This window comes from Pleurodeles waltl, chromosome 5 (assembly GCF_031143425.1).
Source record: "Pleurodeles waltl isolate 20211129_DDA chromosome 5, aPleWal1.hap1.20221129, whole genome shotgun sequence".
NCBI lineage: Eukaryota > Metazoa > Chordata > Amphibia > Caudata > Salamandridae > Pleurodeles > Pleurodeles waltl.
Window position 1 is genome coordinate 1,767,505,771 of NC_090444.1, and position 17,049 is coordinate 1,767,522,819.

General features: G+C 45.0%; 1 protein-coding gene across 6 annotated transcripts in view; it reads left to right on the forward strand.

Annotated features, from left to right (window-relative positions):
• Positions 1-17,049, forward strand: part of ENAH (ENAH actin regulator) — a 490,360-nt gene that overhangs the window by 282,207 nt on the left and 191,104 nt on the right. Inside the window, exon 1 of one of the 6 annotated variants that reach the window (XM_069236194.1) lies at positions 3,721-3,796. The exons of the other annotated variants lie outside the window; for them this stretch is intronic. Coding sequence (XP_069092295.1) covers positions 3,729-3,796 — 68 coding nt within the window. The 5' untranslated portion in view covers positions 3,721-3,728. Of the gene's footprint in view, positions 1-3,720; positions 3,797-17,049 lie in introns of those variants that run through there. 6 annotated transcript variants of the gene reach the window in all.

Consider the following 17,049-nt stretch of genomic DNA (forward strand, 5'->3'; position numbering starts at 1 on the left):
GAGTGCATAGAGGGACTACTTGGAAAGCTAGGTCTTCACCTTCCTGCGGAGGCTCTTGTGTAGGGCAAGTCATTTCATGCTTCAGGGGTGAGGTAGGAGGAGGCTCCTCGGCTAAAGGTGGTTTGCCGTATGTCATTTCCGGTGCGAGTTACTCCAGCTTTTAACGTTCTTCGTTATCCATTCGTGTAGGAGGCTGGACTGGCTTGTAGTGAGTACCTAGGGGTACTTGCACCTTGCACCAGGCCCAGTTATCCCTTATTAGTGTATAGGGTGTCTAGCAGCATAGGCTGATAGATAATGGTAGCTTAGCAGAGCAGCTTAGGCTGAACTAGGAGACGAGTGAAGCTCCTACAGTACCACTTAGTGTCATATGCACAATATCATAAGAAAACACAATACACAGTTATACTAAAAATAAAGGTACTTTATTTTTATGACAATATGCCAAAAGTATCTCAGTGAGTACCCTCAGTATGAGGATAGCAAATATGCACAAGATATATATACACAATACCAAAATATGCAGTAATAGTATTAGAAAACAGTGCAAACAGTGTATAGTTACAATAGGATGCAATGGAGACACATAGGGATAGGGGCAACACAAACCATATACTCCAAAAGTGGAATGCGAACCACGAATGGACCCCAAACCTATGTGACCTTGTAGAGGGTCGCTGGGACTATTAGAAAATAGTAAGGGTTAGAAAAATAGCCCACCCCAAGACCCTGAAAAGTGAGTGCAAAGTGCACTAAAGTTCCCCAAAGGACATAGAAGTCGTGATAGGGGAATTCTGCAGGAAAGACACAAACCAGCAATGCAACAACGATGGATTTCCAGTCGAGGGTACCTGTGGAACAAGGGGACCAAGTCCAAAAGTCACAAGCAAGTCAGAGATGGGCAGATGCCCAGGAAATGCCAGCTGTGGGTGCAAAGATGCTGCTACTGGTCAGTAGAAGCGTAGGTTTCTGCAAGAACGACAAGGGCTAGAGACTTCCCCTTTGGAGGACGGATCCCTCACTCCGTGGAGAGTCGTGCAGAAGTGTTTTCCCGCCGAAAGACCGCCAACAAGCCTTGCTAGCTGCAAATCGTGCGGTTAGTGTTTTTGGATGCTGCTGTGGCCCAGGAGGGACCAGGATGTTGCCAATTGCGTCAGGGGACAGAGGGGACGTCGAGCAAGACAAGGAGCCCTCTCAGCAGCAGGCAGCACCCGCAGAAGTGCCAGAAACAGGCACTACGAGGATGCGTGAAACTGTGCTCACCCGAAGTCACACAAAGGAGTCTCACGTCGCCGGAGAACAACTTAGGAGGTCGTGCAATGCAGGTTAGAGTGCCGTGGACCCAGGCTGGACTGTGCACAAAGGATTTCCGCCGGAAGTGCACGGAGGTCGGAGTAGCTGCAAAAGTCGCGGTTCCCAGCAATGCAGTCTGGCGTGGGGAGGCAAGGACTTACCTCCACCAAACTTGGCCTGAAGAGTCACTGGACTGTGGGAGTCACTTGGACAGAGTTGCTGGATTCAAGGGACCTCGCTCGTCGTGCTGAGAGGAGACCCAGGGTACCGGTGATGCAGTTCTTTGGTGCCTGCGGTTGCAGGGGGACGATTCCGTCGACCCACGGGAGATTTCTTCGGAGCTTCTAGTGCAGAGAGGAGGCAGACTACCCCCACAGCATGCACCACCAGGAAAGCAGTCGAGAAGGCGGCTGGATCAGCGTTACAGAGTTGCAGTAGTAGTCTTTGCTACTATGTTGCAGTTTTGCAGGCTTCCAGCGCGGTCAGCAGTCGATTCCTTGGCAGAAGGTGAAGAGAGATGCAGAGGAACTCGGATGAGCTCTTGCATTCGTTATCTAAGGAATCCCAAGAGACAGAGACCCTAAATAGCCAGAAAAGAGGGTTTGGCTACCTAGGAGAGAGAATAGGCTAGCAACACCTGAAGGAGCCTATCAGAAGGAGTCTCTGATGTCACCTGGTGGCACTGGCCACTCAGAGCAGTCCAGTGTGCCAGCAGCACCTCTGTTTCCAAGATGGCAGAGGTTTGGAGCACACTGGAGGAGCTCTGGGCACCTCCCAGGGGAGGTACAGGTCAGGGGAGTGGTCACTCCCCTTTCCTTTGTCCAGTTTCGCGCCAGAGCAGGGCTAAGGGGTCCCTGAACCGGTGTAGACTGGCTTATGCAGAAATGGGCACCAAATGTGCCCATGAAAGCATTTCCAGAGGCTGGGGGAGGCTACTCCTCCCCTGCCATACACCATTTTCCAAAGGGAGAGGGTGTAACACCCTCTCTCAGAGGAAGTCCTTTGTTCTGCCATCCTGGGCCAGGCCTGGCTGGTCCCCAGGAGGGCAGAAGCCTGTCTGAGGGGTTGGCAGCAGCTGCAGTGAAACCCCAGGAAAGGCAGTTTGGCAGTACCAGGGTCTGTGCTACAGACCACTGGGATCATGGGATTGTGCCAACTAGGGCAATTCCATGATCATAGACATGTTACATGGCCATATTCGGAGTTACCATTGTGAAGCTACATATAGGTAGTGACCTATATGTAGTGCACGCGTGTAATGGTGTCCCCGCACTCACAAAGTCCGGGGAATTGGCCCTGAACAATGTGGGGGCACCTTGGCTAGTGCCAGGGTGCCCTCACACTAAGTAACTTTGCACCTAACCTTTACCAGGTAAAGGTTAGACATATAGGTGACTTATAAGTTACTTAAGTGCAGTGTAAAATGGCTGTGGAATAACGTGTGCGTTATTTCACTCAGGCTGCAGTGGCAGGCCTGTGTAAGAATTGTCAGAGCTCCCTATGGGTGGCAAAAGAAATGCTGCAGTCCATAGGGATCTCCTGGAACCCCAATACCCTGGGTACCTCAGTACCATATACTAGGGAATTATAAGGGTGTTCCAGTAAGCCAATGTAAATTGGTAAAATTGGTCACTAGCCTGTTAGTGACAATTTGGAAAGAAATGAGAGAGCATAACCACTAAGGTTCTGGTTAGCAGAGCCTCAGTGAGACAGTTAGTCACTACACAGGTAACACATTCAGGCACACTTATGAGCACTGGGGCCCTGGCTGGCAGGGTCCCAGTGACACATACAACTAAAACAACATATATACAGTGAAAAATGGGGGTAACATGCCAGGCAAGATGGTACTTTCCTACAATTCGTTGACAAGCATACTTTTGAAATATCAGAAGGAACTCACGAGCATCACTCAAAAACGTTGCCTAGACTACCAGCGTCATTATCGAAAGAAAATAGTCCTCTGTATGTTAGTTTTTTGCATTGCATCATAAAGTACCATCTACCTGAGGTAGGCCGTCAGCGCATAGGCCTTTGGCAGTCAAGACCTGAGGACGATAATGAGTCAGATACTTTTTAATTTGCCATTTATTATTTGGGCTTCAGCTTATTATTCCTTGTTGGGGAAATACCCCAGATCAGCAGTGGGGTTTCTTTGACTGGGATGTTTATTTTGAAATGTGCCTTTGACTTGAGTTGTGCTGCTGAGCTCTGCTCATGTTGCTAATATTACTCCCTGGCGTAGATGGCTTTGATAAATAATACATTGTTCGGATTACAGGAGTGTGGCTCAGCATGGGCTGGTGTCGGGTGTCGTGCTGTCACTGACTTCTCACGGGCTCAATATAGTTTTTAGGTCATCAGTGCAGCGTGCGGCTGCTCATATAAAGGGACAGGCCCCCAACCGGAGCGTAGACACCCAGAGCGTTGGCGCTATGAAAACCCTCGGTCCCTCCATTGTACTACAGAGAGGCAATGGCCCAAGCGTGGCGCGGCTCCTGCTGTAAGTTGCTGCTCTCTTCGTAGCTCACGGTTAAAGTGTTCGATTCAGCTCGCCAGATGTAGTGTGTTCCGAAGTCAGTCTGTGGATGTACAGGTTTGAGTAAATTACAGCTGTTGTGTAGTCATCGAGAAGTTTCAGTGCTAATGTCCGTCATTTAATTGGATATTACCCCAATTTTGCCTTGGTAGAGCGGTATTGTTTACACAACTTACCCAGTTGTTAAGCTGTCATTCAAGAAGTGCAACGGAGTATAAAACGAATCGAGTTCGTTTCGTTTCCCCGGAGCCTATAAAGATTGGATTCTGTGGATGTGTGCACCGGTACACATGCATAGGTGCATGCAAAACCCTGCACCCTCACTTTAACATGCGATTCCTTTCAACCAAGCCCCCTTCTCATATGAACAGCTGTTCTTTATATGCCCTTGTTGATCGTGTGCAAGTTCTAGAGAAGTACAGTCTTTTCTTAACAGATTTGAGGATACCTTTCAGCTTTGTTAAAAAAAAAAAGCCACTATTTTGCTGCAGATGAGTTTTAAATGTGTGTAAGAAAATACGTTTTAACCGTATGAAAGATATTGTTTTCTCAAGTTGTTTTAATGATCCTTTGATGGTTTGGTTTATTAAGCATGTTAGTCGTTTTAGTAAGTTTGTAGTACATGCGTTTGCTTGGGTTTGTTTTATTGACTGTATAAACCAAATACATAATATAATTGCTACTAACAAACTCGTTTCTTGCTACTTGCTTATTTTCTTTTGCCTCTTTCTTCCTTCTGTAGTTTATTTCTCCACTACGCAAAAATATATAGTCTTCATATTTTAGAATTTTAAAATTGGTAATGGTTCTGACTTTTATGAATGCTCAGTCATTCATCAGAGCGGAAGGATTTTCTACTCTAGGTTGTGTGGAGTAAGTGGCACAGAAAGATTTTTAGAGCCGCCTCATCACATAGACATAAGGCATTTTTGTGAAGCCCAAATATATTTTTTGAGGCAGATATTTAGAAAAATTGCATTTTGAGTTTGCAGCCTCACTTTCCTCTGACAGGCCTTCCTAACCCATCCTCTGAGTGATTGCTAACTTTGCAGTTATTTCAACAGAACCTTTTCTGAATGAGTTAACTCAGTGAGTCTGGTTCTCGGTCCTTTTCTGATGTTTGGAATTTCTTTTGCATTTAGATTGCCAATAGATTTTTCTATAAGAAGTGCTCTACAGAAATGTGCATTCTTTTTATGCCTATATTCCAACTATTGGGATGTGAAAGTCCCCTGCATAGCGACAGATGTGCCCCTTCCCTGAGTGCCCCAGCTGGATAGACTTCTGAATCCCTGGTATTGTTCTCTGGTTAAGGGTGGACATGGATAATCCTTGAGACTACCTAGTCCTGTCTCATGGTAATGTGGTCTGGTGAGACCGAGATGGTCTAGCCAGACACCCTCGCAGTAGTGCAATACTACTCTTACCAGCATGTCAGTGACTTGAGCGAGATGGTGGCAGCACACCCATTTTGTTTTGCAGTGATCAGTAGTGGCAGCAGGCTTTCTTACATATGTCACAGGAGTAGTACCTTCTGGCCCACTCATGTAAGGTTCCACTGTTGTGTATTCAAGTCACCCTGGGCCTACATGGGGATTGTGTGTAGCGATGGACAGTGCATGTCTGAAGTCGCCATATAGATGAAAACCATCTGCCTCCAGTTCAGCAAAGACAAGACGGAAGTAGTAATTTTCGGCAAGACACCTGTCTCTGAGACTTCAGAAGGGGCTTGCCGAACTCTGCCCACACCCCTCCCAGCAACCCACACAAAGAACCTTGCAGTAGTAATCAACAACTAACTCCCCAAGACCACGAAGTTAACGCAGTTTTAGTCTCATGCTTCCACTCACTCAAGATGTTCTAAATAATCTTCACCGGGCTCTCACCAACACTCGCAGAACCATCACCCAAGTCCTCATCACCCGAAAGCTGAACTACAACACACACTGCTGGATTCAACATTCAAGTGACCAAAGGACTCCAGAAAATACAAAACTCAGCAGCCAGACTCACCCTTAACCTCCCACCTGCGCTCATCACTCTGCACCTTAAAGAGCCCCACTGACTCTGTCCACAAACTAGCACTCTTCACATTCCTGATGCTCATATACAAAGCCTTGCACAACACAGGCCCCCACATATCTTAACAACTGAATAAACTTCCACAAACCAACCAGACACCTCCGCGCAGCTGCATACACAGAACCAGATCCAGTGGTGGTTCCTGCTCCTACATCGTTTCTAAAGCCTGTAACAACCTCTGTCTGCACATCAGAGGCTCCTCTTCCGTTCTTGAATTCCAGAAGAAATTGTAGACTTGGCTTTTCACCTAGCTTCGAACCTGGCTCGGCCAATACAACTCCTACTTCAGCGCTAGTGTCTTGTTCCCCCCCCTCACCCCCCCACCCCCCGTGAGCTGTACATATATAAATGCACATAACATTCTTGCATGTGTGTGCTCAAGTGAACGTATGCCAGTGCGTGGTACAATACACAAAGGCCTGTGGATTCTATTTTGGAAGCTCTGGGCCTGGAAGACTAGTGGAGGTTAGGACTGTAACCCCGCAGGAGTTGTGGATTTCTGATATTCCTGTGGGCTGGGGTGGGAAAACACACACCACACGTCTCTTTGATTCCAGGAAGAGTTACTAGTTAGTGTTGCCATGGTTCATTGTTAGGGAGATGGTGGGACCAATAGGGCTAGCACTGCGGACCAGGGATTCTTGATAGAGGGGAAAGCTTAGGCCTTTAAACCTCCGTGAGGCATAGTTCAGTGGAAGTACCTTGGTCTATGTTGTGGTTCAGTCAGAATTAAAGCCACTCCTGCTGTGGCACACTGTCCTTTTGACAAGACAGCAGATCAGAGAGCACTCCAAAGCAGCGGAAACTCTCCACCCAAATTACATTTGTCTGCATTTGAACTACAAAGGTGGGAGCATGAATAGCAGACTCTATTCAACAGAACTTTTCTTCAGGCAAGAAGAACATCAAGGCTCCTCGAATCAGGACTAGGGACTGAGGTCTGCTAGTGTGGCTGCCTGCAAGTGTCTCTGCTGGGTGAGGGACCACCACACAAGAAGTGAAGAACATGGAATCTGAGCTTGGAGCACCTGCCTTCTGCCTGCCAAGAACAGGAGACTGAAGATAGCAAGTCATTACTGTCATGCAGTGTGTTGCCTCTATGCTCTGTAGGCTTTAAAGTACTAATTTGTTTCATAAAAGCAAATATTTGACTGGACAGTCAACTTATTTGGGTTACTGTTTGTACTTTGAGTGTTGCGCCTTTGTTTGCCTCACAGCTGACTTTTCCTCCAAGATTCTTGGACTACTCAACCTGTGCTACCACTGAGTTGAGTGCCGAGAGATGTAGAGCTTGGCCCAGTTACTCAGGTGTCGTAGTAAGTCAGGACCCAGGACACCAGAGGTAAAAGACAACAGCCCACGTTGTTGGAGCCCAGTACCCCTGCTTGCCTTGTGGCCCTCTGAGTGGGAGGGTCTGGAATGCTTCTATTTTTAGGTCTCGTTCACACACAGCCTTAGCTGTCTGTCGATTTTCTGTTGTCTACAGTGCAGTATACAGATTAGGCTTTGAATCAGCCCCTTGCTCATGATTGAATGGCTTTGTCCATCTCTGTTCCCTTCTCTTTAATGGCTTTCCACACTATTCTTGTTTGTCCCACTCCTGCAACCTAGCTTCTTCACATAATTTGATTGGTATGCTTGTATCTTGCCATTGCTGACTTGACAATACTTTTTTTTCCTGTTTCATCTACTACATGAGTGCATTACTTCTCATCCTCTTTCTCTCTTGTTCACTCACTAACCAGCCCAGACACCCCTATGCACTCCTGCTTTATCATCATCTTTTAATAGGTACGTATATTTTTCTGAGGACGTGGCAACTTCACCTTGCCACTGAGTCACTTATGCTTAATGTTTTGCCTTCCTTCGGAGATAGCATGGATCCTGCACCTTGCAAGTGGAGGGTACCTACTATGCTAATGTACAGTATCTCCTGGTGAGACTGCAGAGACTAAAAGCACCTGTTGTATGACTATTATGAGATTTTTGTATTTATTTGGGAGGGTGGATTCACCAACGTAATCATACAAAATGTTCTAATATCAGTTTGTGTGCGTAAACCTTACGTCTCTTCAAATGGTTGAAATAGATTAAGGGATTCAGTGATATGAAATTTAAAGTTTTGTGCCAAAAAGTGCCAGGATACACAAAGCTCCAATTATTTTAGTTGATTGTGGCTGAGTGAGATTTCAGGCCGCCTGCAATGTAGCGTGGGTCTCATAAGCCTAGTGAGTAGCATCAGCCAAACTATTTAATGTGAGACTTTGACCTTTTTCTGGAAGTTGAACTCCTTGAGCGGGGCAAGGCAGGATGCTGTAGTGGGAGAGGGCCCCTCAAAATGTAATAATGATGGATTCTGTAGTCACTGATGTTTCCCGATTGAGGAAAAATGTACTGCCTTTTCCTGGTCCCAGGGTTTACCTTCTGCCTTGGTTACTTTCTTGATGCTTGAAATTAACCCTCCAGTGAGGCTAAGCTGTAGCCAAGCAGGGTTCCAGATATCTGGATACCTTTTAACAAGAGGTTCCTTTGAAGCTAAAAGCTCAGAGTGGACAACTGTGGAAAGCCTGATCTTGTAGGTTGCACATTTTCTGATTAACTTTGGCATCTTGACATATTCCTCCCAAGGCCCCAAAAAAAAAGCCCAGATTTTTGCAGTAGTTATAAAACTACTTCATTACTCCTACAGCTCCCAGAATTTGAAGGGAAGCTTCTAGTGATCAATTCCAACCTCAGCCAGACTTCCTGCATGGTCCCAAAGACCCACTCTTAAGTGATAAGCTGGCTCTTCCACATAAAGGATCTGGTTTTTTTCTTTCTGTCTCTGAGGCTAACTGAGACCAACCAATCCTTGGAGAGCACTTCCAGTCCCTGGTTGCAAGTGGAGTGCAGGCAGATCTGACCTTTCTTTTTGGATTCTTTGTTAGGTCCTGATATGTTCTGAAGGGTGGGTACTGCACACTAGCTACAGATTGAGGATTATATCTGATGCAGTCTCCAAACAATGCGTGCAGACCAACATGTCCACTTTTTCAGCAATTTTAGTTTGCCTTCTTGCAGCTTATTGGGCGTATCCTACTCTGGGCTCATTCAAGAAGAAAAGGCCCCATTTCGAAAGTCTTGCTGTCTGATTATCATAAACTTGTGAAATGGTCCAGGTCCCAGATTCATCCTTTGTGTTGGCATCTGTCACTGTCCACTCACCTTTCCCACATTCAGAGTGACTAGTGGTTACTCCTCTGTGTTTTCCTGCCAGTAGAGCCATGTTTATGGTCTCGGGCCGAGGTTTTTCACACTTTGTCAGAAGACTAAATCACTCTTTGGAGGAAAGAGCCCAGTAGAACTGAATTACATACTACTAGAGCTTTGAAGCAACACCAGCTAAATAGCTAAGGCACCCTTACTTTATATTTAACAAGCAACCCCTGTTGTAGATTAAGAACCCAGCCAGTGCACTACATGACAAGCTTCGGTAGGAATGACAAATGTTCATTTATTGTACATGCTCTGCTGCAGTGATTTAGGTTAGCAGGCTTTTCGTCACTTTTATGGTGGAAATGTACTCTTCAATAGCGAACACTTCACTTTTATGCTACTGGTGCATTTTCCAACACCTAGTTATAGCATTATTTAAAAGGCAACCAAACCATTTGTTTATAGCCAGATGTTTTTATTGATAATATTCAGCAAGTGCAAACGGGTATAAATGTGTAATTTACATTGCATGTAACATGACATTTCCTGACAGACTAGAAGTAATCATATCTTGTCCAATATCCTCCACGAACTGGAAGAGAAATTTACAATCCGCTAAATCATATCCTATGCTTTTAATTTGTAAACTTGTATAATACACTGGAAAATTTCTATGTACCTATCAAAAATGTTTTGCTCCAAAAAAAGTCAACAGAATCTCACTGTTTTTCTTTCAGGATGGTCAAAGAACGTTTACACAGACCAAATACATCCACCAATCATTCTCCTTATCCACTAGTCTACCTCTATGCCTATCTTTATTGAATTTGTGCAAAATAAACTATTGTTAGGGGTTACAGCACATGTACAGGAAAACTAAATAGCAGTTTCCAAGAGTAAAAAATAACTAAATCCAGTGTAAAAAAAGAAAAAAAAATGTGTGGGACAGTGTAGAAGGGACACCTTTCTTCCACTACTGACGATTTAGCTGGATCATATCCATGCTGTTCAAGGGAATGACGTTTCCCTTCTTGTACTTCAAGATCCTTTGGGCAATATTTCTCCACACTTTAAACTATGGGTTGACAATTTTGAGTACAAAGCATTGGGTGCACTGGTCCGCAATACCTATTAAACAGTGTGGTTGAGCAAGACCCTCACCTTTGGACACATTGGCTCCCACAAGGTACTCAGCAAAGCTTGAACAATCAATCTTTCAAGATTGCTCTGTGTTGCTCCAAGTCGAATCTCTCTACTCTCACAAGAACTGCACTTCAGAAACTAGGCCATCTCAAACCAAGCTGCACTCTCACTGCTGAATAGAGTCTGTCTAATTTTGTGGGTGACATTTAAACACCTTGCGGTATGGGGTTTGCTTTCTGGTATGAGCTTGGATCTTTATCTGGTAGATTTTTTTTTTGTGGGTTCTTTAGTCCATTATCTCTGCATCAAGTGAGAATCACGAACAAAATATGCCCAAGGTTAATGGCATATTTGTATCCATGCGGTTATAAGCCAATTATGCGGTGGTGTTCTCTTGGACTCCCAGCAGCCTGAAGACCCTTATCAATACATTTATTGGGTTCCAGGATTACTTGGACCTCGTCACTAACCCCTCCAAAACATACTACGCGGTCTGTGTCCCAAGGCACAGTAAAACCATAATTGGTGTTAAGGGGAGAAGTGTTGAAGGGGACAGCCAGTTTTCTTTTTTGAGTATTATCTTTGACTTGAAAGGGACACAGGACTTGTGCTTTTCTCAGATTTTCCTTACGTTCACGCAGTGTTTTGGTATGTTGATGAATTTTGCAAAAGAACATAGGAAATGGACCTGTGAAGCCTATGTTGAAGTTGCATTTATCCATCATAATTTTTGGGGTGGGTATGTGGAGTTACCGCCTTTCTAAACCCCTCCGGGTGTCAAATGGGTTTTGCAGGCATTTATTGGGATGTCCGCGTAGTAGTCCTACTTTTTTTTTATTTTTTTTAAACTGAATAATTGGGCTGGCCTATGTAGCTGATTTTATTGCCTTGGCTCCCATGTTTGGCTTTCCGTGTGGGTGAATCAGCGAGACTATACTAGATTGTCCTGCGTGACTAGGGGAAGTCCACACCATGACTTAAACATATTAAGCACTTTGCTGAGTTAGTGGGAAGACCTGATTTGTATACTAATCACCTCTGCTGTTAGGAAGAGTGAGATACAATGGACCTGAAATCAATTTAGGGACATCCCCTTATCCCACAGAGAAGAGGAAGAACTTTCTTTTAAATCTGTTGATAAGGGATTAGCTACAATCAAGACCACTTGGGACATTGAAACTCAACTATTAGGGGTATCTAATTCTTTGGAGATGTCGCTTTTAAGAAGATTTCATGGGAGACGTGGGGTTATTCGTTGCCTACTCAACTTTCCCCTGGGGCTCTATGATTCAACTTTTATTTTTCTGTAAATTTGATCTTCCTTATATGCTCCGTTTTTTTAGTGCAGTACTTAATAGTTTTAGCGAATATTAATATGCACATTATTTCTTACGTACTTTAAGTAACCCTCTAGTCTGTTCCTCTGCAGGATTTTTTTCAAATGTGCGGTATCCCATCGGAAATCTGTTTTAATGTTGGTTCTGGTTGACTTTCTCCTTATTTGAACCTTTGACTATATCCTATATAATTGAATAAAAATATTTATGATGTCATATTTTATTTGGTTTGCTTCATATAAGAGTCAATAGAATTCAGTAAATCCATTCTTAAAAAACAACTAATCATGTGGGAAGTTTAGAAAGGATACTTTTCTTCCACTGCTGATGATTTAGTTGAGTCATGACCTTGGTGTTCAAGGGAATTAAGTTTCATGTCTTGTAGTTGAAGATCCTTTGGCGCGGCATTTCTACATACTTGAAATTCTGTTGAGCCGTAATTTACAGTATAAAGTTTTGAGTGCACTAAACTGCACCACCTATTAAGCAGTGTGGTTGAGCAAGAGCCTCACCTCTGGGCATACTGGCTCCCAATGGGTGCGCAGCAAGCTAGAACAATCATTTTTCCTGTGGTGCTGCAGGTCAGATCTCTTTACACTAACAAGGACTGTACTCCCGAAAACAGTCCATCTCAACCCTCTCTGACATTGTAAAAGTATTTGCACTGTGGAATTGTTGCTCTGTGTGACACAAGACAACACAGTCTGGGACCAATTTGTGCTGGTCCAGACTCATCCTTTCAGACCTTACCCCTAATAATTAACCGTTAATGTTTAGCAGGTCATCTGCTCTCTGAACAATGGCCCACCCCAGAAGAAATCTTCCCCTAATTCTCTGGTATCCAGAAAACAAACAAGGAATACTATGTGCAACACTTTAATGTCACCATCCATAAACTTGAAGTGTGACATTTTATAAGATGAACTGAACTAAGACAAGGGTTCAGACAGGAAAGATATTGATGGGACTCTCAAATGACAAAATAGAATAATGCAATTATCATCTGTGGCTGACTCAGAAGATTTTTAATCTATTTTCCAAATTAGATTTAACAGTAGATCTCAATACGAATATCCGGTGTTGAATATCGCTATCACTAAACTGAAAACAGTTCTTGATATTGGGCAGAGGTCACGCCTTAAGTGCCTTTCTCGCATCAGACCAACAGCAATAGTAAGTGCAGTCAAAGGACCACACTAATGTTCTTTTAAGAAGAAGAAAAAAAAAACAGGAGAGGAGTTGTTCCTGATTTTTCTCCTATTGTCAATCAGATAGTGTCAAAAAGTCTTTCATAACACCCAGGTTTTTAGCCACATTGAATTGATGTTTAGTTCAAAAGTAAATTGGAGTAAAGCCATTTAATCCATTTTACGTCTATACCTGGACCCTAAATTTGTTGCAGCCTGTGATATAACTATTAAAATATGTGAAAAATGAAATATATACATCTCTAAATATCATTCGTCCTCGTTGTATTTGTTTCATAAGACAGTGTAAATGATACACTATAAAATGCAAAGTAAACCAACTAGAAATATAACTCTTGCAATCTTATCAGAGCAAGAACTGTATATTGTGGACTTTAACCATATTCGTGTTGTGGCACTGTCATCTTTAAATCACTATATATTCCACTGCTAATGTTATAAATTGACGTCTGTTGAGTTGAAAAAAGGTACACATTTTTCTGTTTGCATAAGTGTTAAGCCTCCATATTTGTAAACTAGTATCCCTTAACCACTTCGCTGCCAGGCCTTTTCCCCCTCCTGTGCCAGGCCTTTTTTTGCCTATTTGGGGCAGTTCGCGCTTAGGCCCTCATAACTTTTTGTCCACATAAGCTAACCAAGCCAAATTTGCGTCTTTTTTCCAACATCCTAGGGATTCTAAAGGTACCCAGACTTTGTGGGTTCCCCTGAAGGAGGCCAAGAAATTGGCCAAAATACAGTGAAAATTTCGTTTTTTTTCAAAAAAATTGGAAAAAGGGGCTGCAGAAGAAGGCTTGTGGTTTTTCCCCTGAAAATGGCATCAACAAAGGGTTTGCGGTGCTAAACTCAGCAGCTTCCCAGCTTTCAGGAACAGGCAGACTTGAATCCGAAAACCCAATTTTTCAACACAATTTTGGCATTTTACTGGGGCATAACCATTTGTGCAATTTTTTTGTGCTTTCAGCCTCCTTCCAGTCAGTGACCGGAATGGTCATGAAACCAATGCTGGATCCCAGAAACCTAAACATTTCTGAAAAGTAGACAAAATTCTGAATTCAGCAAGGGGTCATTTGTGTAGATCCTACAAGGGTTTCCTACAGAAAATAACAGCTGAAAAAGAAAAATATTGAAATTGAGGTGAAAAAAACATTAATTTTTCTCTACTTTTTACTCTGTAACTTTTCCCTGCAATGTCAGATTATCGAAAGCAATATACCGTTACGTCTGCTGGACTCCTCTGGTTGCGGGGATATATAGGGTTTGTAGGTTCATCAAGAACCCGAGGAACCCAGAGCCAATAAATGAGCTGCACCCTGCAGTGCGTTTTCATTCTATACCGGGTATACAGTAATTCATTTGCTGAAATATAAGGAGTAAAAAATAGCTATCAAGAAAACCTTTGCATTTCCAAAAAGGGCACAAGATAAGGTGTTGAGGAGCAGTGGTTATTTGCACATCTCTGAATTCCGGGGTGACCATAGTAGCACGTGAATTATATGGAATTTCTCAAATAGATGTCTTTTTTACACACACCCCTATATTTGGAAGGAATAAATGTAGAGAAAGACAAGGGGCAATAACACTTGTTTTGCTATTCTATGTTCCCCCAAGTCTCCCGATAAAAATGATACCTCACTTGTTTGGGTAGGCCTAGCGCCCGCGACAGGATATGCCCCAAAACATAACGTGGACACATCACAGAAAACAGAGCTGTTTTTAGCAAAGTGACTACCTGTAGATTTTGGCCTCTAGCTCAGCCGCCACCTAGGGAAACCTACCAAACCTGTGCATTTCTGAAAACTAGAGACCTAGGGGAATCCAAGGAGGGGTGACTTGTGTGGCTCGGACCAGGTTCTGTTACCCAGAATCCTTTGCAAACCTCAAAATTTGGCTAAAAAAAACACATGTTCCTCACATTTCTGTGGCAGAAAGTTCTGGAATCTGAGAGGAGCGACAAATTTCCTTCCACCCAGCATTCCCCCACGTCTCCCGATAAAAATGATACCTCACTTGTGTGGGTAGGCCTAGCGCCCGCGACAGGATATGCCCCAAAACACAACCTGGACACATCACAGAAAACAGAGCTGTTTTTAGCAAAGTGACTACCTGTAGATTTTGGCCTCTAGCTCAGCCGCCACCTAGGGAAACCTACCAAACCTGTGCATTTCTGAAAACTAGAGACCTAGGGGAATCCAAGGAGGGGTGACTTGTGTGGCTCGGACCAGGTTCGGTTACCCAGAATCCTTTGCAAACCTCAAAATTTGGCTAAAAAAACACATGTTCCTCACATTTCTGTGGCAGAAAGTTCTGGAATCTGAGAGGAGCCACAAATTTCCTTCCACCCAGCGTTCCCCCACTTCTCCCGATAAAAATGATACCTCACTTGTGTGGGTAGGCCTAGCGCCCGCGACAGGATATGCCCCAAAACACAACGTGGACATATCACAGAAAACAGAGCTGTTTTTAGCAAAGTGACTACCTGTAGATTTTGGCCTCTAGCTCAGCCGCCACCTAGGGAAACCTACCAAACCTGTGCATTTCTGAAAACTAGAGACCTAGGGGAATCCAAGGAGGGGTGACTTGCGGGGCTCGGACCAGGTTCTGTTACCCAGAATCCTTTGCAAACCTCAAAATTTGGCTAAAAAAACACATGTCCCTCACATTTCTGTGGCAGAAAGTTCTGGAATCTGAGAGGAGCTACAAATTTCCTTCCACCCAGCGTTCCCCCAAGTCTCCCGATAAAAATGATACCTCACTTGCGTGGGTAGGCCTAGCGCCGGCGACAGGAAACACCCCAAAGCGCAACGTGGACACATCCTAAATTTTTTGGAAAAAAACAGAGGTGTTTTTTGCGAAGTGCCTACCTGTAGATTTTGGCCTCTAGCTCAGCCGGCACCTAGGGAAACCTACCAAACCTGTGCATTTCTGAAAACTAGAGACCTAGGGGAATCCAAGGAGGGGTGACTTGCGGGGCTCGGACCAGGTTCTTTTACCCAGAATCCTTTGCAAACCTCAAAATTTGGCTAAAAAAACACATTTCTGATGGATACAACTACCTGTGGATTCCTCACCTCATGAATACTCCCATGGCGCCAGCATTCGACGGAAATCTTCTTACTAGTCTCTGCACGTCGACGAGGACGTCACTCTAGCCCACGCGACGCCGTCTGACGTCATACAGGCAATAAGAGGTCCTCGACGTCGTGCGGACGTCAGTTCCCTTTTTTCCGTGCATTCGAAACGGTTATCTTCGAGGGAGCAACTGTTACTCTTGTGGTTACAGTGTATATCTTGCTGCGTAGTCTTTCGCTGTGGAAATAATGTCGCAGAGGAAGTCTGGATTTAAGCCTTGTCGTGAGTGTGGAGGCAAGATGTCGGTGACGGATCCTCATTCCGATTGCCTTTGGTGTTTGAGCTCCGACCACGACGTCTCGACTTGTGATTCATGTCAGCACATGAATCCAAAGGCCCTCAAGGAACGTGAGGCGAAGCTGTTTATGGCCAAGTCAAAGGGGAAACATCACAAGAAGTCTTCTTCCCCAAGACATCGGCGTCATCGAGACTCCCGGCGCCGTAGAGAATCTCGGCGTCATTCAAAGGAGACTCGCTCCAGGTCTCCGGATCGGCGCCGAAGGACATGGGAGGTCAGTCCCACGGTTACGCCGCATCCTTCGACGCCGTTGCCCTCTCCGGCGTCTCCAACTTCACCTGGACAGGCGTCGGTGATTGAGGTATTGGAGCCTCAAGTGTTTTCTCCGGCGCAGACGCCGAGGCCGGCGTCGGGGTCGCCTCCGAGACAGGCACCCCAGTATCCGGCTTTTCCCACCCCTGGAGCCGATAGTTCCGCATTCTTGAATGCGATGTATGCCATCTTCCAACAGATGGCTCCAGGGGGTGCTCCGGCTGGGCCTTTGGCCTTTTCTTTGGGTGATCCTGCGCCTCTTCGGCCGGCACCCTTTATGCCCTTTCTCCCGTTTGGGAACGTGGGCTCGGCGCCACTGTCGGCGCCGGTGGCCGCTCCGGTGGCTTCAGAAGGATTGGCCCCGGGGATTTCCATCCCGTCGACGTCGGGATTTCGGCCTGTGACTCCGGTGGGTCCATCTGCGGCAGTTGCTCTTCCGTCGGCGCCGAAGTTACCTGTGGCGGCGTCGGTGGCTTCTGAAGATCGGCGCCGATCTTCGACTTCGGCGGAGGCATTGTCGACTCCGCGTATTGAGCAACGACTTCATTCAAGGAGACGTGCTCTCCGTGTATT